Here is a 16,761-nt window from a genome sequence, read left to right as displayed (position 1 = left end):
ACACACTTGTTTTTTGCAGATGATTCTTTGATCTTTTGCAAGGCTGATCCTTAGAATGCAGCAGAGCTTAGCAGAATACTCAAGGTGTATGAGAAGGGTACAGGACAACTAATTAACATGGAAAAGTCTTCAGTATTTTTCAGCAGAAACGTGGAGCACGATACTGTGAAGGAAACCATCCAGGCACTGGGAAATATTCAGTTGGTGACTCAAGAGAAATATCTAGGACTTCCAATGGTGGTTACTAGAACCAAACACCAGTTATTTGGGTACATCAGAGACAACATCCAACAAAGTCTGCAAAAGTGGAAATATAAGCTGCTAAGTACTGCAAGGAAAGAGGTTATGCTAAAATCTGTGGCTTTGGCAATGCCAACATACACAATGTCTTGTTTCAAACTCCCCAAGAAACTGTGCAAGGACATAAACTCCACCATGGCTAACTATTGGCGGGGAGAGGCAAATGGGAATAATAAACTGCACTGGAGCTCTTGGAGCAACATCTCCCTGGACAGGAAATCTGGAGGATTGGGGTTCAAGGACTTGGGAGCTTTTAATACAGCCTTGCTAGGAAAGCAAGTGTGGAGACTGCTCACACAACCAAACTTACTGGTCAGTAAGGTACTAAAAGCTAGATACTATCCTAAAGATTCAACTTCAAGTGTAAGGTACCAGATAATGCTTCCTGGATCTGGAAGGGGTTGATGGGGGCAAGAAACCTGGTGGAAAAAGGAGTCAGAAGAAGGATTGGGAATGGCAAAAGTACTCAGATATGGGAGGATATCTGGATACCAAATAATCAGCAAGGGAAAGTAACTTCATGCAAGCCACAGGGATGCATCATACAAAAGGTTGAGGACTTGATAAACCAAGGAAGGTGGAACAGACAACTAATCTTCAGGTACTTCAGCAGCAAGGAGGCAAAAAGGATACTGAGCATTCCCATAAGTTTAGCTGAGCGAAAAGATAGTAACTTTTGGATCTATGGCTCGATGGTAACTACTCAGTCAGTTCAACATATAGGCTGTTATTACAAGAAAGGAAGGATTGTAGGAAGGCAGATAAGGAGGATGCTAGCACAAGCTGGAGCAAACAATGCCAAAGGAATTGGGGACATCTGTGGAAGCTAAATGTAAAGCAAAAGGTGAAGATTTTCTTGTGGAAGTGCCTTAACCAGGCACTACTAGTTAGACAATTTATCACTAACAAGACCAAGCAAGGTGATCCAATGTGCAGATTATATGGAGATGAGAGTGAGACAATTGAACATGCACTACTTAACTGCTGTTATGTCAAACAAGTGTGGAGGATTGCCCCAATCCAATGGGAAGGAATGATGGACCAACAGGGATGCTTCAGGAAATGGTGGACCAATGTTGCAGAAGCAAAATCAAGAAGTGAAGGAAATGAGCACCTATCCTTAACTGTTAATATTCTTTGGCAAATCTGGAAGAGTAGGAATGAGAAAGAATTCAATGGGAAACAACATCCCTCAATTAGGACAGTACAGAAAGCTCAGGAGGAATGGCTGGAATTTGTGGAAGCTACAGCAAAGGCATCAAGAATGAGCACAGAAGAAACAGGTACTCAGGAGACATTTTTACAGCAAGAGGAAATGATTGAAGACACACTGAGCTTGAGAATTGCTTCAAAAAAGATGCAAAACAGCCCCCACATAGGAATAAGGATAACAATATCCCTGAACAACCAGGAACCTGCGAGAGACTGGGGACTGCACGAGAGAAGCACAAGCCACCAGCTCATAGATGATCTAGCAGTTGTCAAACTTTTGATGAGTAAAGCTGCAATGCAGGAGTGGAGGAAGATTCTGATCCAGACGGATAGTAAACAAGTTCTCAAGCTTATTCTGAACAGCAAAACTCAGGACATGCATTTGGCCACCTTGCTGGAGGATATCCATCATTTAAAGTCTTTGTTTCGCATGTGCTCCTTTTGTTTAGTTAGTAAAGATTTTAATCATCTTAGTGACAAGATTAGTGGTTATGCAGTAGGCATATTGCAAGACGAGGAACTCTGGTTCCCTCAGTGCCATGGTGCACTGATTGTGTAGTTCGGCTCGACATTGTAAAGCTAAAGTTCATCTATAAAAACACTTATAGTTTTGGGAAAAAAAAAACTAGTGATAAAGGTAGCTAGAAAGTTGCCATGAGTATGCTATAGTTTGGGAGACCCAAGGCAGTTGCCATGCATTGGACGCACAGCTAACATCAGCCACTTTGACACAGAGGGGTAGCTATAGCTTACTAAACAACTCCACAGCTAATCGCAGCCCTTGTGACATGGATGGGTAGCTTACTTAGGTCCCGTTTGCGATTGCGGTGGTTTTTGGTAAAAAATATTTTTAGGTACCAAAAATATTTTTAAAGTGTTTGGTAAATATCATTACATTAAATTAGAAGTAGAGCTTTTAGTTTTAAAAGCACTTTTACCAAAATTTCAAATTTGGTGTTTTTCGAGTAACTTTTGTGACTTAAAAAATAAAACATCAAATTTAATCATTTTATCCTATATTATGAATAAGATAAAGAGATAAATACTTTTAAAAATTTTCAAATTACATATTATCTAATGCAAGAAGTACTTATTGAACTATATCCCCAAATAATATATTTAAAAATACTTAAGTAGTTATTAAGTATTTTTATTAAAAACTTTACTAGGTAAATACTTTTCAATAAGTTACTGAAACCCATATGGTCCTAAATCAGTTGTTTCGTAAGTGGGCTATGTTGTTCAGCTAGCCGGATGGACGTTCTCATTAATCTGCACCTAATCCGATATGGGAATTTGATGGTTATCTTGACTTTAAAAAGTCTTAGCATTTTTGCTGGAATTTGGGGTTTGGGGGCCATACTGGGGATTGTTTATTACGAAGGGTTACCCAACACAGGCTATAAAATTACTTGCTTTGTAAATATGTGGAAGGCGCAGCAAAAGCATGCAAGATCTAATGCATAGAGCGTGAGGCTTATTATGGTACAATTGTTTTTTGTCATTTTGCATAATTTTTACTTTTAATCCTCGTAATTTTCACGAACACAAACAGCTTTGTAAAATTCACCATCTTATTTAAAAGTTAAAAAAAGCTTTAAAGTTTGATTGGTAGTTTTATTAGCCTTATAGTACGGGGAATACCGGATAGTCTTAAAGCTTGCCATACACCAGTTGGGTTAATTACATTTACCTCCCTTAAATTTTAGCCAAACTACCTAATAGTCCTGGTAGTTTGGATTAAATAACATATACCTACCTTGGCAATAACTTGTTTGGATTGGGTTTTATTTCCCCAAATTTATTTGCTTACATCATCATTACAATTTTCAATACACCTTTTTACCTTTCCAATTACCTTTTTATCTCACATACATCACATCACAAAAAGTGTTACAGTAAAAATATCTCTAATAATTCACAATCCAAACAGACCAATCTAGCATCCTACTGTTAACTATGGTCAAATGGCTAAATTATCCTGCGTACAAATGCTTTAATAAAAAACTTTAAAAAAAAGAAAAAACAAAATAAAAAAAACATAAATAAAATACAATCCTTGTATAGCGTAGAATTAAATAAAAATAGGAAATCAGAAAAATCATCAGATAAGGTAAATGAAGAAAGAAACAATTGGACCTCATCCATAACCTCCATCCTCTCCATTCTCAATTGCTCTCTTTTTTCTACTGTTGTAAATGCCCCCACTGCCATCTCTTTCACGCACCACTGATTTGAATTTTTAAAACTTTCCTACTTCCACCTTCATCTGTATGCATCTTCTCCATTTGAAAGCTCATTAGAAAAAAATATCTATTGGATTTGCTGCAAATTTGAGATCTAATGGCTAAAAAACTTGTTCATGCTCATACTCTAGATTGTGCTATCTATGATATTTGTAGTCGAATTCCTCTATTTATCTTAATATTCGGGGTAGATTTAAAATTGGACTATGTTCTTGATAAGTATTGTGTACTTATCGGATTGACGAACTTTAGATGGAAAGTTCATAGGACTGTGGTAGCCTTTGCTTTACCATTCTTTATTCTATCTTGTAGTTTGAAAAGCTTTCTTTTGTCCTAGAAAACAAAAGGATGAATAATACAGAAACAAACTAGAAAGAAAGAACGGAAACTGGGTTGCATACTAGAAGACTGGTTCTTGGGTGTTATTTCATCGATTTTGGTAGTGGTTGGCAGTGTCTCTGATGGCGCTGTTCCATTGCCGCCGGCCATTTGTACGACTTTAAAGTTTTGGTTTTTTCTTGACAAATAAAATGAAGAGGAAGGAGACATAAATAAAAAGAAAGACAAGAAAGAGGACTTTGTAATTTAAAGGATGAGTAATTTGGGGTATTCACTTAATATGTTTTGCTGGGATAATCAAAATAAGCCGTCAAACGTCTGCTGACTGACGGGAAGGTGGCGTTTGATATAGAATTATGGGTTTAAAGGTTCATTTTGTTATTTGTTCAAATCATGAGGAGTAATTTGTAGATTGGCCAAACCTGAAGGGAGGTAGATGTAATTAATCCTCGACGAGTTTGTTCTCCATTTAATATCTTCAATTTAAACATATTCATAGGAGGGTGTCCAAAGTGCTAGTCGAATATTAATTGTTTCTTGTGGAGCGCAGCCCAGATACTACCACCAATTAGCGGCCATAATTTCTTTGAATTAATCTTCTATGTATCGAATTTGAATTTAAAATTCAAATTTTACATATGTGTCATGCATTCAACCATGATAATTTTTACACTGTTAGTTTATATAAAATTTACTCAAATTCTTTTTCCACAACTTTAAGCTGCAGGTCACATTATAAAACATTTTCTTCAAGGACGTAAGTAGAATACATTCTTTCCCAGTTTTTGGCAAAGCTATTATTCTTGAGGTCACGATAGGTTAATTAATCAGATTATTGTTTGAAAAAAAATCACAAGAATAAGGTTTTGACAGGACTATAGTACCAAACTATGGCTGCCGGGCTTTGTAAGCCCGGCAGCCCGGCAGCCCACATGCAACTTTTTTTTGAAAAAAATAAGATGGCTGCTGGCCTGACCGACAGTCATCATGAAAAGCGAAAAAAAGAGAGACTGGGGCAATGTGTTAGATATTGAAAGCTCACAAACTCCGTGATTAATTGTTTTGCTTCTATTATTAATCTTGATGCATTCTATTCTGATATTGATATCTAAATAATCCAAGATTGTGATCAAATGCTTGGCAATTGAAAACTTTTCGAAATTTTTTTTTAAAAAAAATCTTTTGATATACAATGGTATATTAGCATAAATCATTTTTGTCCATTTAACTACTGTACCGACCTTGCAATTTTTTCGCAACAGTTGCACTACACTACGGAAATTGTTACCTCTAGTTATTGTGCTCCTTATCATTATTATTATTTGTTGGTTTTATCTTATCATTTTATTTTCTTTTAGTTTTTAAATTGCTCATTTTTCACCATTACTAATTTGTAATTTATGACAAATTTTAGCCTTTTTTCCTACCTTTCCAAAATGAAATATTAAATTTTCACATGAAAAAAATACTAGGGGTTCAAAAATTTGTATTAATTTTTTATGTTAACTTTTATAATACTTAGTTCAAATTTTTATATTCGTATTGTTCAATTATTAAATAGTATGTAATTTTACGACATAGAGTACGGATGGAAAAAAATTAATAATTACGCTTATTAAGCATTATAAGTAAATATTTAAAACTAATGGTGGGTGCAAAGAATGGTATAAATTGATACCTTAGTTAGCAACAATGAATTTAAATGAGTTTGCAAAAATGAATTCATGCAAATTTGTGGGTTAACTTTGAATAAAACTAGAACCGATGAATGGAGAATCCACAATCCATCCCCACATATCATACCAAAAGCAACTGCAGGAACCATTAAAATGGGGATCCATCATCTAACATCCTCACACGGCAGCCATCATATTTTTAGGGAAAAGTTGGCTGCCGGGCTCTGTCAGAAATTAAAAAAAAAAAAAAAATTTTGCTGCCGGGCTTAGTCAGAACCTTATTCTTGCGATTTTTTTTTCGAACAATAATCTGATCAATTAGCCGTCATGAGGGGATAGAGGCTGATGCCATTTGAGTCATTTTTCTTTTTAATGAAGTAGCATAAAAAGTCATAATTATTTCCTAAGGGCAAAAAAGAGAGTCCATATTGACAGTTTGTTAACTTTTTCTCAAAAGAAAAAAAGAAAAAAAGAATGGTTTGTCAACTTAGCATGCTTCGAAGTTACATTTTTTGCAAGTGGTTTAAAATATTCAACGACTTCCGCCCACCAATGTTTTGAAAACCGGACCGGATCGGACTGGCCGGTTCGACTGGTTGAATTGCAAACCGGGCATGGTACCGGTCCGGTTCTATGCTTTGGTTGACTTTGCTAGAGAACCAGTCAAACCCGGTCAAAATCGTGAAAACCGGTGAACCGTGTTGAACCGGTTTTTGAGTTTCCTTCTTTTTTTTTAAAAAAAATTTTTTTTTTGCAAAATGCTTCTATCAAGATTCGAACTCAAGACCTTTGCAATAGAAAACCAATGTAATAACCATTGCACCATCACATTTTATTTGCTTTTTTTGATAACTTATTTATATAAAACAAACATCTATATTTCATTTTTCCATTTTTCTTACAAAACCTCATCCTCTCATGACTTTTTCTTTTTAATCTTCAACTCTTTCTTTCTCTCTCATCTTTTCTTTTGTCACTCCTTTTTTAATCAAACCTCATTAGTTTTAATTTATTGATGTTTTCTTCTATCTTTTAATTTTGTTTTTGTCCATTAAATTGGAAAAAGTTAAAAAAGAATTATTTTTCTTTAACCCAAATTATTTAATGCCACAACCACTCACTTGTATCTCATTTTTTGTTTCTTATCAAGTTTGCATTTCTATTTTCAATTCTCTTAACTTCTTTCGAACTCCAAACTTTCTTTTTTAAATTACAATCTTTAAATCTCAAAGACGTAAATTAAGATTTAAGTTCACAATGTCAAATTCTCATAGACGTGAATTTTGTATAATTTCAAAATATTGTGATATTTTTGGGTTGGATTTAAGATTTTTTTGGTAGATATAATTGAAATTGAGATGAAATTTATTTGTTTTAACTTATAATTTTAAAAATTTATTTTTAAAAATCCAAATTGTTCAAAAATACTGAACTTTTCATCATATAAAGTTTTAAATTAGTCCATTGCATGTCTTATTTTGTGCATATATATATTTATATAAATTATTTTTAAAAAAATTCATTGAACCGAGGTTGAACCGGTCCGACCGGTTGAACCTCGACCCTTTCACCTCACCGGTTCAATTGACGGTCCGGGTTTTAAAACATTGCCGCCAACAATTGACATGGCTAACGAGTAATGAGAGAAGAAAACTTGGAAAGTTGGAAGTTCAAACCGTGCCTGACAGTTTCCTCATCAGTACTTTATAATTGTCAAAAATATGTGTCCATTAATTACTGTTGTGCGTATTGTAGAACCTTAACCACTTCGAATTTTTTGTTCAAACATAATTTTGGTTCTCTTGAACCTTAACCTCATTTTTCATTCATATACATAATCACCAAGGGTGTACTTGTTTTTGATATTTTTAATCACATTTCGTCAATGTAAAGAAAGAAAAAACATAAGTTTGAAATTTAATAATTTCCTTAACCCTCATTTAATCAGAATTCAAACATGTAATTCTACTAGCAATGCATCTTTGAAACACTTATCAGTTCTCCCGAGACATTTAAAAGGCATGGCCAAGTCTAAAATATCCTTTTGATTATGTGGAGCTTAGATCAGAGGAGAACTTCGTATTTGTAATTTCGTATGCATAAATGGTTATATGGAGAAATTGTTTACTTGAGTTAAAAGTAATTATATTTTATCTCCTTTGTTTTTTTTTTCTTTGCTCGACTAACCTTGACAAACTTACTAACTTGAGACATTACAATTAATCGTAACTTGTTTAAAAAGTCATGATTTTATCTTTTGATTCAACTAATTGTTTCCTTGCTTAGAAACCATTGGTCTACTGGTTGAAGTTGTTCAAATCCCCCTTTCCTTTTCCTATTTCTTAAATTCCACCGATCCCTTACCAAAACAAAAAAATTTAAAAACAAAAAACTTCTAAAAATTCCAAAAATTGTCTTGTTTGTGTTACATGAGAACAATCGTCACACATGCAGTAGTAATAACTCATTGTGTAGTTAATCATGTTTGATACTGATTTTCATTATGAGACTATTGTCATATGTTAATCAAATTGTATTTGAATGAGCAAATCCTTCAAATAGTCCTCCAACTATTTTACTAATCCACGTTTGGTTCTCCATCTTAAAAATGGGGCAAAATGGTCTTATAACAAAATTGTTTGAATTAAATTGATCCCTATGTGGCGGAGCTGTCAAGAGAATTCAAATCTCACAACCCCTTTTGTCCAACTATTTCTTGATGGCTAGACTGCATAGGGACCAATTTGGCTCAGAAAATTTTATTGAAGGATCGTTCTGTCCCATCTTAAAGATGGAGGACCAAATGTGAATTGGTAAAATAGGTGAAGGACTATTTGAAGAATTTGCTCGGATTTGGATTTATCCCAGAATATCTATTGCTGAAGTTTTATCGCTCATGACACGTATCGTGTCAACGCTAGAGGGGCTTATTCTGTTAATTAATGTCAATAAACTAATTTCACTTTGCTTCGCGGGTGCTTATGCATTTAATGTACTGAAACTTGTTTCTTAAGAAGTTAGCGCTGTTCTGAAATGGTGTCTTTATTGCAAGAAGAGAAATCTTGAGGCTGTTGACCTTCCAATATCTAGGCATTCAAGAGCATTAATAGTTTGTTTTAATTTGAATTGCTATCAAATTTTGAACTTTCCATAATAATATTTCTCTTAGTATTATGTGCTATTGAAGTTTTGTCCTTTATGAATTAACGAGAATTTTTTCTGTCTTAGCACGGTCTTTTTTGATTTATTGCGAATTTATACAAATATAAATAATATAAAAACAAAAATTAACAACAATATGTTTAACTATATTAACTTTAAAAAATTAATATATTCTAAATGTTCAATTATTTACTAATTTTTAAAAATTTGTTTACATATTTTCACTATAATATGATATTATACATCAAATCATGTACCCCATATCAAAAAACTTGGTAGATATTCTTTTTTTTTTTTTACAAATATTCTTTTAGATAATATAAATTTTTATAATGACCATAAATCTAGAACTACATATTCATATTTAATTAAGTAGAAAAATCCAGCAATTCATTTTTTTCATTAATAAATATTCAGTTTCCAACAGTATTGGTAAATCTATCAATGTAACAGTTAAGTCTCTTTTTTACACTAAATTAATACAAAATTAAGGGAATAAATGATCAACAATTTGAATACTAATCAACGGTACGGTTGTGAAAGGAAGTCATTTGGGATATGTAAGATTTTAATAATAGTGATTAAGGAAGTAATTTGGGATATGTAAAATTTTAATAATTGTAATTTGAAAAAGGTTTTATTATAGTTCTATATGTAATAATATGTTAGAAAGCAGACTCATTAAGATAAGATTGGTTAGTTTTTAAAACAATATCCTTAAGATAAGATTTGTTATTTTTTAAAGTTATTTTCAAATTAAAGATAATTTTTAAACATATAATATAATCCATTTAGGATTTAATATGGGTAAAGCCCAAGTGACCATAACCCATTAATTATCTTCAATTAGGCGTGTCACATAGGAGTGAGAAGTAACTCTGATTAAAATAATTATTTTCATATATATATATATATATATATACACCGCAAGAAATTTGGCCACTGACTTGTTGCGCCAGAGAACGTGTATCTAATAAACAACTATATTAACATTGTGGAGATTGATTTAGACTAACTAGGAAAACAAGCCTGTTAAGCAAACAATATTCGAGTGATTTAGGGTTATTGGCTAGAAATTGGGGACCAGTCATGGCGGCTTTACAGCCATCTGACCAGAACGATGACTTGACGGGAGTTTCTACTCAGGTCATTTCTCCATTGTCATCCCCTCATCGTCACTTGAAGAGGTCGCAGCTGGAGTGTAGGATGTCGGTTGGGAGCTTAAGGGAGATCAATGTGTCATTGAGTGACTTGCAACAATTTCACAATGAGCTGGAGCAGTGTTGTCAGTCCTTCATAGATAATGACTGTCCTCGATCAGCTTTGTTAGATGAAGTAGATAAGGAATTACTAAGTGGTCTAAACCTCAGTTCTCAGGGTGTCGAGAAGGTGGCAAGGAAGGTTGGCAGGCCAAAAGGTACAAAGAAACAGGTTGCTCAGTCATCTCTAGCTTCATATCTTTTGAGGTCTCATGTTAAACCCGTTTAGGTTTATTATTTGGAATATTCGAGGAGCTTCACTGTTGGGTTCTCTTAAATATTTGCACAAGATCTATGTTGATAATGCAATTTCGTTGGTTATTTTGTTGGAGCCAATGTCGGATATTAACAAGGTAAAAGTAGTTCGGCGCCGGTCACATCTTGATCATGGCTTGTCCTTTTTAAATAGTAAGGTGTGGTTTTTATGATGTAGCATCTGCAAATTCAACTTTATCAAGTTAGAGGAGCAGGTTGTGCATGCATGCCTCTCTTTTCAGGCTAGTAGTGTTCTTTATTTGTCTGTGGTGTACGCTAAATGTTTGAGAGTAGGTAGGCGTCCCCTCTGGAAGGCCCTGGAGGATCTTAGTGTGGGAATGCTTGACTCGTGGATTGTCGCTAGAGATTTTAATGTGGTATCGACAGCGGAAGAAAGTGTGGGGCTAGCGGGTAAATGTCACCAATATGGAGGAGTTTTAACTCTTCTATGTTCACTTGTGGTCTTTTCACCGTCAATTTTGATGATAGCCCATTCACTTGGACGAATGGTTTGATCTGGTAGCGATTCGATAAAGCGTTGGTGAATTCTACTTGGGCAGCGCGTATTGCGCTCACTAAGGTCTCTCATATTCACCGGGGTAGGTCAGACCATTTTTCGCTTCTAATTCGGACGAGTAAGGCTTCACCTTTGGTTCCTGCTTTCAGATATCTTAACATATGGCATAAACATCCCTCGTTCATGGACTTGGTTCCGACGGCGTGGAGGGATTCTAGGTCGAGAGTTGGAATGGTCCGATAGCCACTCGGGCAAAGTTAAGAATCTGGAGTAAGGAAGTTCTTAGGAATATTTTTTCTCGAGTTAAGATAGCGGAGGACCTGTATAAGCAACGGGAGGTGGAGTTCAACTCACTGCACGATGAATCTTCTAAGTTACGTCTCAATGAGGCCCAAGCTGTGTATTTGCAGGAGTTGTCCGTGGAGGGGGAGTTTTGGCATCAAAAGACAGCTGTCAAATGGCTCAAAGAGGGTGATGCCAATACCTCCTTTTTTCACTCGGTGGTGAAACAAAGGAGAAATTCTAACTACATCTCACGGATCAAGGATGAGATCATGGTGTGCAGAGACCGATATAAAGAATTCGGCGGTGGAATTTTTTTCAACTTTGTTTTAGTCTGAAGGACATGTTATGCCCCCCGTGCTCCCGTTATCAGTGCTGCAGGTGGAGCCTGTAGATGATGCTATGCTTCAATCATTCCCGGAGATGGATGAGCTTCATTCGGTGGTCTTCTCTCTAGATGCCAACAGTGCTCCAAGCCTTGACGGCTTTGGAGCGGGGTTTTATCAATTTTGCTAGGAGGTTATCAAGGAAGATTTGCTTGAAACGGTGCAAGATTTTTTCAAGGGTGTAGGTGTCGCGCCCCACTTTTCGAATGAATGATGTGTATGAATTGTGTGATGTGTGTGTGAAGTGTGGTGTGAACGTGTGCAAAATAAAAGTAAAGGCCATGGGACTTTGGAAAGCGACGATTTGGCCAAAAAATAGTTTTAAAAAGGGTTTTGAAATGAAAAGTTTGGAGTCGCCACTTGGTAATGGTTTAGGGTGTACCAAGTCACCCAAAAATGAGTTTTAAAGTCAAGTAGTAATAAACCCTTTTTAAAACGACTCCTAGTCTACGTAAGCCAAAGGAAAAGGTTCGGGAGTCACGTTTGACAAAGGGGAAGGCAAGGATAGAATCCAAGGCACCCCTTTGACCTAGCCAAGGCTAGTTGCGCGACTTAACCTTACCTTTCCTAGTTTTCTACCCAATGTATGTTCGCACGTTGGATATGACTATATGAATGCAAAACGGAAAGAAAATGCAATCCTAGATGCTACGATGTCTCTCGTGAGGCTTTTGGTCCCAAACCACATGAATTGTGGCGGCCAACAAAGGAAAACCTCATAGAGGTCGGTTAATGCAAATGAGATTCAAGTGCGCAAGTGTGAAGGTGTATGAAAGAAGTGTAAGTGCAAGTGCTTGTGTGAAATTGTATAAAGGTGCTCGTGTGAAATGGTATAAAGTTCAAGTATTTTCGTGTGCAAGTGTATGAAAATAGAATAATAGAAATAGAAGGTAAAGTGGAATTTCATTTGTGAAGTGAAAATAAGCAAGTGATAGGTAACATGTAGTAAAAAGGTATGGTTTGAGAAATGTGAAAAAATGTGATTAAAAGAGTATGTAGGTGATAAAAAATGAAAGCATGATCCTAGAGGAATGCAACAAGTCGGGTACGGGGGTTGACTCCTAACTTTTCGACTTTGATTTACCCTTTGATTAGAAGGCAAAACTAGCGTGCTAAGGCTATCGGGTAGCCACACTCGCTCGTTTCCCTTATCAGAAGGGGACACTCAAGCAAAATGAACCCTATAGCTAGTATGGGATGCAAAACCTAAAATGAGGGGAGAAGGAGGGTCGAGGATCATGCCAAATGATAAAACTAAGGAAAATGCGTGATATGTAGTGAACAGGCAAATAATGCATGAATGAAAAACAAAGGAAAAATCTTATTGGGTCTAGCGTTGGACTAGCCTATTCTATGAATTCCGACTAGCGTTGGACTAGCGGAAACGTACATTCATCCATTCCATTCATTCATGGCTATGAAAGCAAGTAGACATGCCAAAATACTCGTAAACACATAGCACATAGCATTTAGCATGCTCGACTAGATGCAAGAGCCTAATAAAGCAATTAAACATGTAGCAACAAAAGCAAGCAACCAAGGGAAAGGGGAAATGGACCCAAATGCTCTCCGAGCACTATCTATTACAAGCCAAGAGGTGTACACATACCCCATAAAAGCATAAAGGGGAAGGGGAAATGGACAGATGCTCTCCGAGCCCTATCTATTACAAGCCAAGAGGTGTACACATACCCCACAAAACTTAAATAAAAAGCAAAAGCAAGTAAATGCATGCAAGGAGGTAAGGAAAGCGGAGTAGGCATGCGTATTCACATAACACGTAGGAGCACGTAGGGTCAAATGAAGTGCAAATGAAGGATAGAGTGTACCTCCCTTGAAGCGACGCCCTAACGTAGTGAAATTACTAACTTTAAACCTTGACCGAAAGCTTGATGTATTCCAGAAGACGAAATCTTTGCTTCTTCGTCTCTCCCGCAGATGCGCTTCCTGATTCTTTGCCTTGCTTCAACGAACCCAAAACCTTCTTGCTGCCCAAAGTTTCCTGAACCAACACCTCTAAAACTCACTGCTTTTCTCTTAATCCGCCGTAAATCTTCCTCACTCTTTTATCACTCTTTCTCAGTCGCTGTTTTTCTGCTTTCTTCAGCCGCACACTCTCTGTCTTTTCCCTTCTAGCTTTCTCTCTTTGTTTTTCTAAGTTTCGGCTGTCACCTCTCTCTCGTATGTCCTCCACCCAGAATTTTCTCTAGCCTTCAACCTTCTTAAACCCCAGCCGTTAGTCCTTTCCCCCAAAACTCTATCTTTTCGCTGCCTTTCCTTTTTCTTCTTTTGGTTTAGCCAGAAACCCTCGCTCCCCCCCAAAAAATCCTCTTGCGGCTGCCATCTTCTTTTTTTTTATATTGGAACCTCCAACCCTAAAACACTCAGCACTCTCTTCAAATATTGCAGCCCAAGGGGCTCACCGAGGCCCTCTCTTGCAAGCTGCAAAAACGCAGCTTGCAAGTCGCGTTTCTCTCTTTTTTCTTTTTTCTTCTTTTTTTTTTTTTTTTTTTTTAACTTTCCACTTAATAAATACAGAAATGATAAAATATAAATAATAATAATAATAACAAATTGCCAAAAACCAGGTAATAATAATAATAATAATGAAAATAATTTAAAAACTAAACAACTAAAAACAACAAAAATGGCCATTTTTCCATCTTTTTGCTTCATTTTTCATTTTTCATTTTTTTCATTTTTTTCTTCCAAGAAAGCGACTAAATCATATTTTTTGAACGCTTTTCTTTTTCCTTCTTTTTTTCTTTTTCAACAAATTCTATGATAAAACTTAAAAAATAAAAATAAAACTGGAAACTAAAAACTAAAAATGAACACAACAAATAAAAAACTAAAAATGAAATTTCACCAAAAATTTGGTGTCTACAGTAGGCAACCCAGGAGTTTTTCTAGTGCGTTATTAGTGTTGCTCCTAAAGGTTGAGGGGGCGTCCCAATGGAAGGATTTCAAATCAATTAGTCTGTGTAATGTCAGTTCGAAAATTATTTCTAAAGTTTTATAGTAGGTTGGGGAGACTGCTACCCAAGCTAATTTCCCCTTGGCAGACCGGTTTCGTACCTGGGAGAGGTATTATGGGCAATGTGTTACTAGCACAAGAATTAGTGTTAGATTTGGATAGGCGCCTGTCCATCCTGAATTTAATTCTTAAACTTGACATGGAGAAAACGTATGACAGAGTTGAGTGGCCATTCCTGCTATTCATGCTTCAGGGTTTTAGGTTTTCAGAAGGAGTGGTGGACTTGTTATTTAGAACTTTCTCCAATTCTTGGTTTTCTATTATTGTTAATGGTCAACCAATAGGTTTCTTTAAGTCAAGTCGGGGGGTTCATCAGGGTGACCCCCTATCACCCGGCCTTTTTCTTTTCATGGATGAGTTTTTGGGTTGGGGTATTCAGGAACTGGGTCGGACCTATATGGGCAGCCGCTACATCTCTGCTAGAGTGAAGGTGCATTACCTGGCCTTTGCCGATGATACGATAATTTTTACCCGCTGTTCGAATTCTTGTTTGGTGGCTTTGCAAAATTTGTTACTGCTTTACCACAAACATTTGGGATAGAAAGTAAATGTGAGCAAGAGCGCGTTTTTGGGGTCTTCGAGAATGTCTTTGGAACAGACCAGTTTGGTTGAATCAGTTTTAGGCTTTTCCAAATAGTCATTTCTGATGAAATATTTGAGGATTCCTTTAGTTCATGGTAAGTTGGGTGTGACGGTTTTTGATGGCCTCCTAGCAAAATTCCATGCTCGGTTGTTTCACTGGAGTTCGAAGTTACTAAGCATGGGTGGCAAGATTATTCTGCTTAGGCATGTGCTTGGTTCGCTCCCTCTATATATGTTACAAGTCATCTGCCCCCCAAAGTCTGTCTTGGTCGCTCTGGGTAGGATATGTAATTCTTTCCTATGGTACTCAAACATGGAATTGAAGCGTTTACATTGGACAGCTTGGGAAAAGTTATGCTTCCTGGTTCGGGAAGGTGGTTTGGGAGTTCGGAGTTCGGTCCTTTTCTAATATTGCTCAGGCCTTTGTGTGCAAGTCATGATAGAGTCTACGTAAAAAGGAGTGGGTCTGGGCAGATTTTATGCATGTAAAATATATTAAGGATCATCACCCCTCTTTGGTAATGATTGATCATCCTCCGGCCTCCTGGCAGCGTCTGCTTGATGTTAGGGAGTTTGTGGAGTTGTGCATTCGATGGAGTCTACATAAGGGCATGGTTGACTTCTGGCACAATATTTGGTGTGGTCAAGTGTCATTGGCAACAGAGCTGGGGGTGTACAATCCCCCGCATTTTTTGGTAGGGGAATTCTATACTAGTCAGGGTTGGAACGTGTCTCGGCTCAAGCAGTGGGTTCCGAGCCTTATTGTGCAGCGCATCACTCAGGTCCAATTTTATCCAGATCAAGATGATTTCATGGTCTGGCTTCCATCCCACATTGGAAATTTTATGGTGGCTTCGACATGGGGGTAAATTCGTCAGAAATGGAATTTTTCCTTGATAGACCAATATGTGTGGAGTTCATTAGTTCTGTTAAAGGTCTCATATTTTGTGTGGTGGCTCTTGAGAAGGTGGCTTTGATGGTATTCTATAGGGAAAGGTCTTAGCGTTGGGCTCTATGTGTAATTGCTATAGGTCGGCACAAGAATTAGCAAGTCATCTTTTTCTCCATGGTCTAGTGGCAAGGGATGTATGGTGGCATTTGTCCGAAATTTTTGGGATGCTTCCGTTTTTGGTGTTTCTTCTCTGTTAGGCCGTTGGTTCCTCTCCCACCCCAAAGTATCGGTCTCACATATACAAGTCTTGATTCCTTTGTTGATTCTGTGATTTTTATGGAAGGGCAGGAATTCAGCCCGGTTCCAGTCGTGCCCCTTCACCCCAGCTCAGGTGATCTTTCACATTGAGAACTATATTAGTCAAATGAGGAAAGAAGGTTTGTTTAAATTGACTTGCTTCACTGGTGATGAAGATTGTCTGCGGGCAGGGAATGGGAGGCCGCGGCGGTGGAGGCTGCGCATCGAGTGAGTGTCCTGGAGCAAGCCATCTTTGGGATAGCTCAAATTAAACTCTAATACAAGTGTAGTGGACGGCTCAGATGGTTTTTGCATACTA

General features: G+C 36.8%; 1 protein-coding gene across 1 annotated transcript; it reads left to right on the top strand.

The window, feature by feature from the left end:
* Window positions 1-1,228: 1,228 nt before the first annotated feature.
* On the top strand, window positions 1,229-2,071 carry LOC113696654 (uncharacterized). Its single transcript, XM_027216035.2, has one exon. The coding sequence runs from the start codon at window positions 1,229-1,231 to the stop codon at window positions 2,069-2,071; it is 843 nt and encodes a 280-aa protein (XP_027071836.2).
* Window positions 2,072-16,761: the final 14,690 nt, after the last annotated feature.

This window comes from Coffea arabica, chromosome 6e (genome assembly GCF_036785885.1).
Source record: "Coffea arabica cultivar ET-39 chromosome 6e, Coffea Arabica ET-39 HiFi, whole genome shotgun sequence".
NCBI lineage: Eukaryota > Viridiplantae > Streptophyta > Magnoliopsida > Gentianales > Rubiaceae > Coffea > Coffea arabica.
This window is presented reverse-complemented; position numbering and strand designations above follow the sequence as displayed.

Excerpts from the sequence above, each read along its gene's own strand:
- LOC113696654 (XM_027216035.2), top strand. The coding sequence starts at position 1,229 with ATGTGCAGATTATATGGAGATGAGAGTGAGACAATTGAACATGCACTA.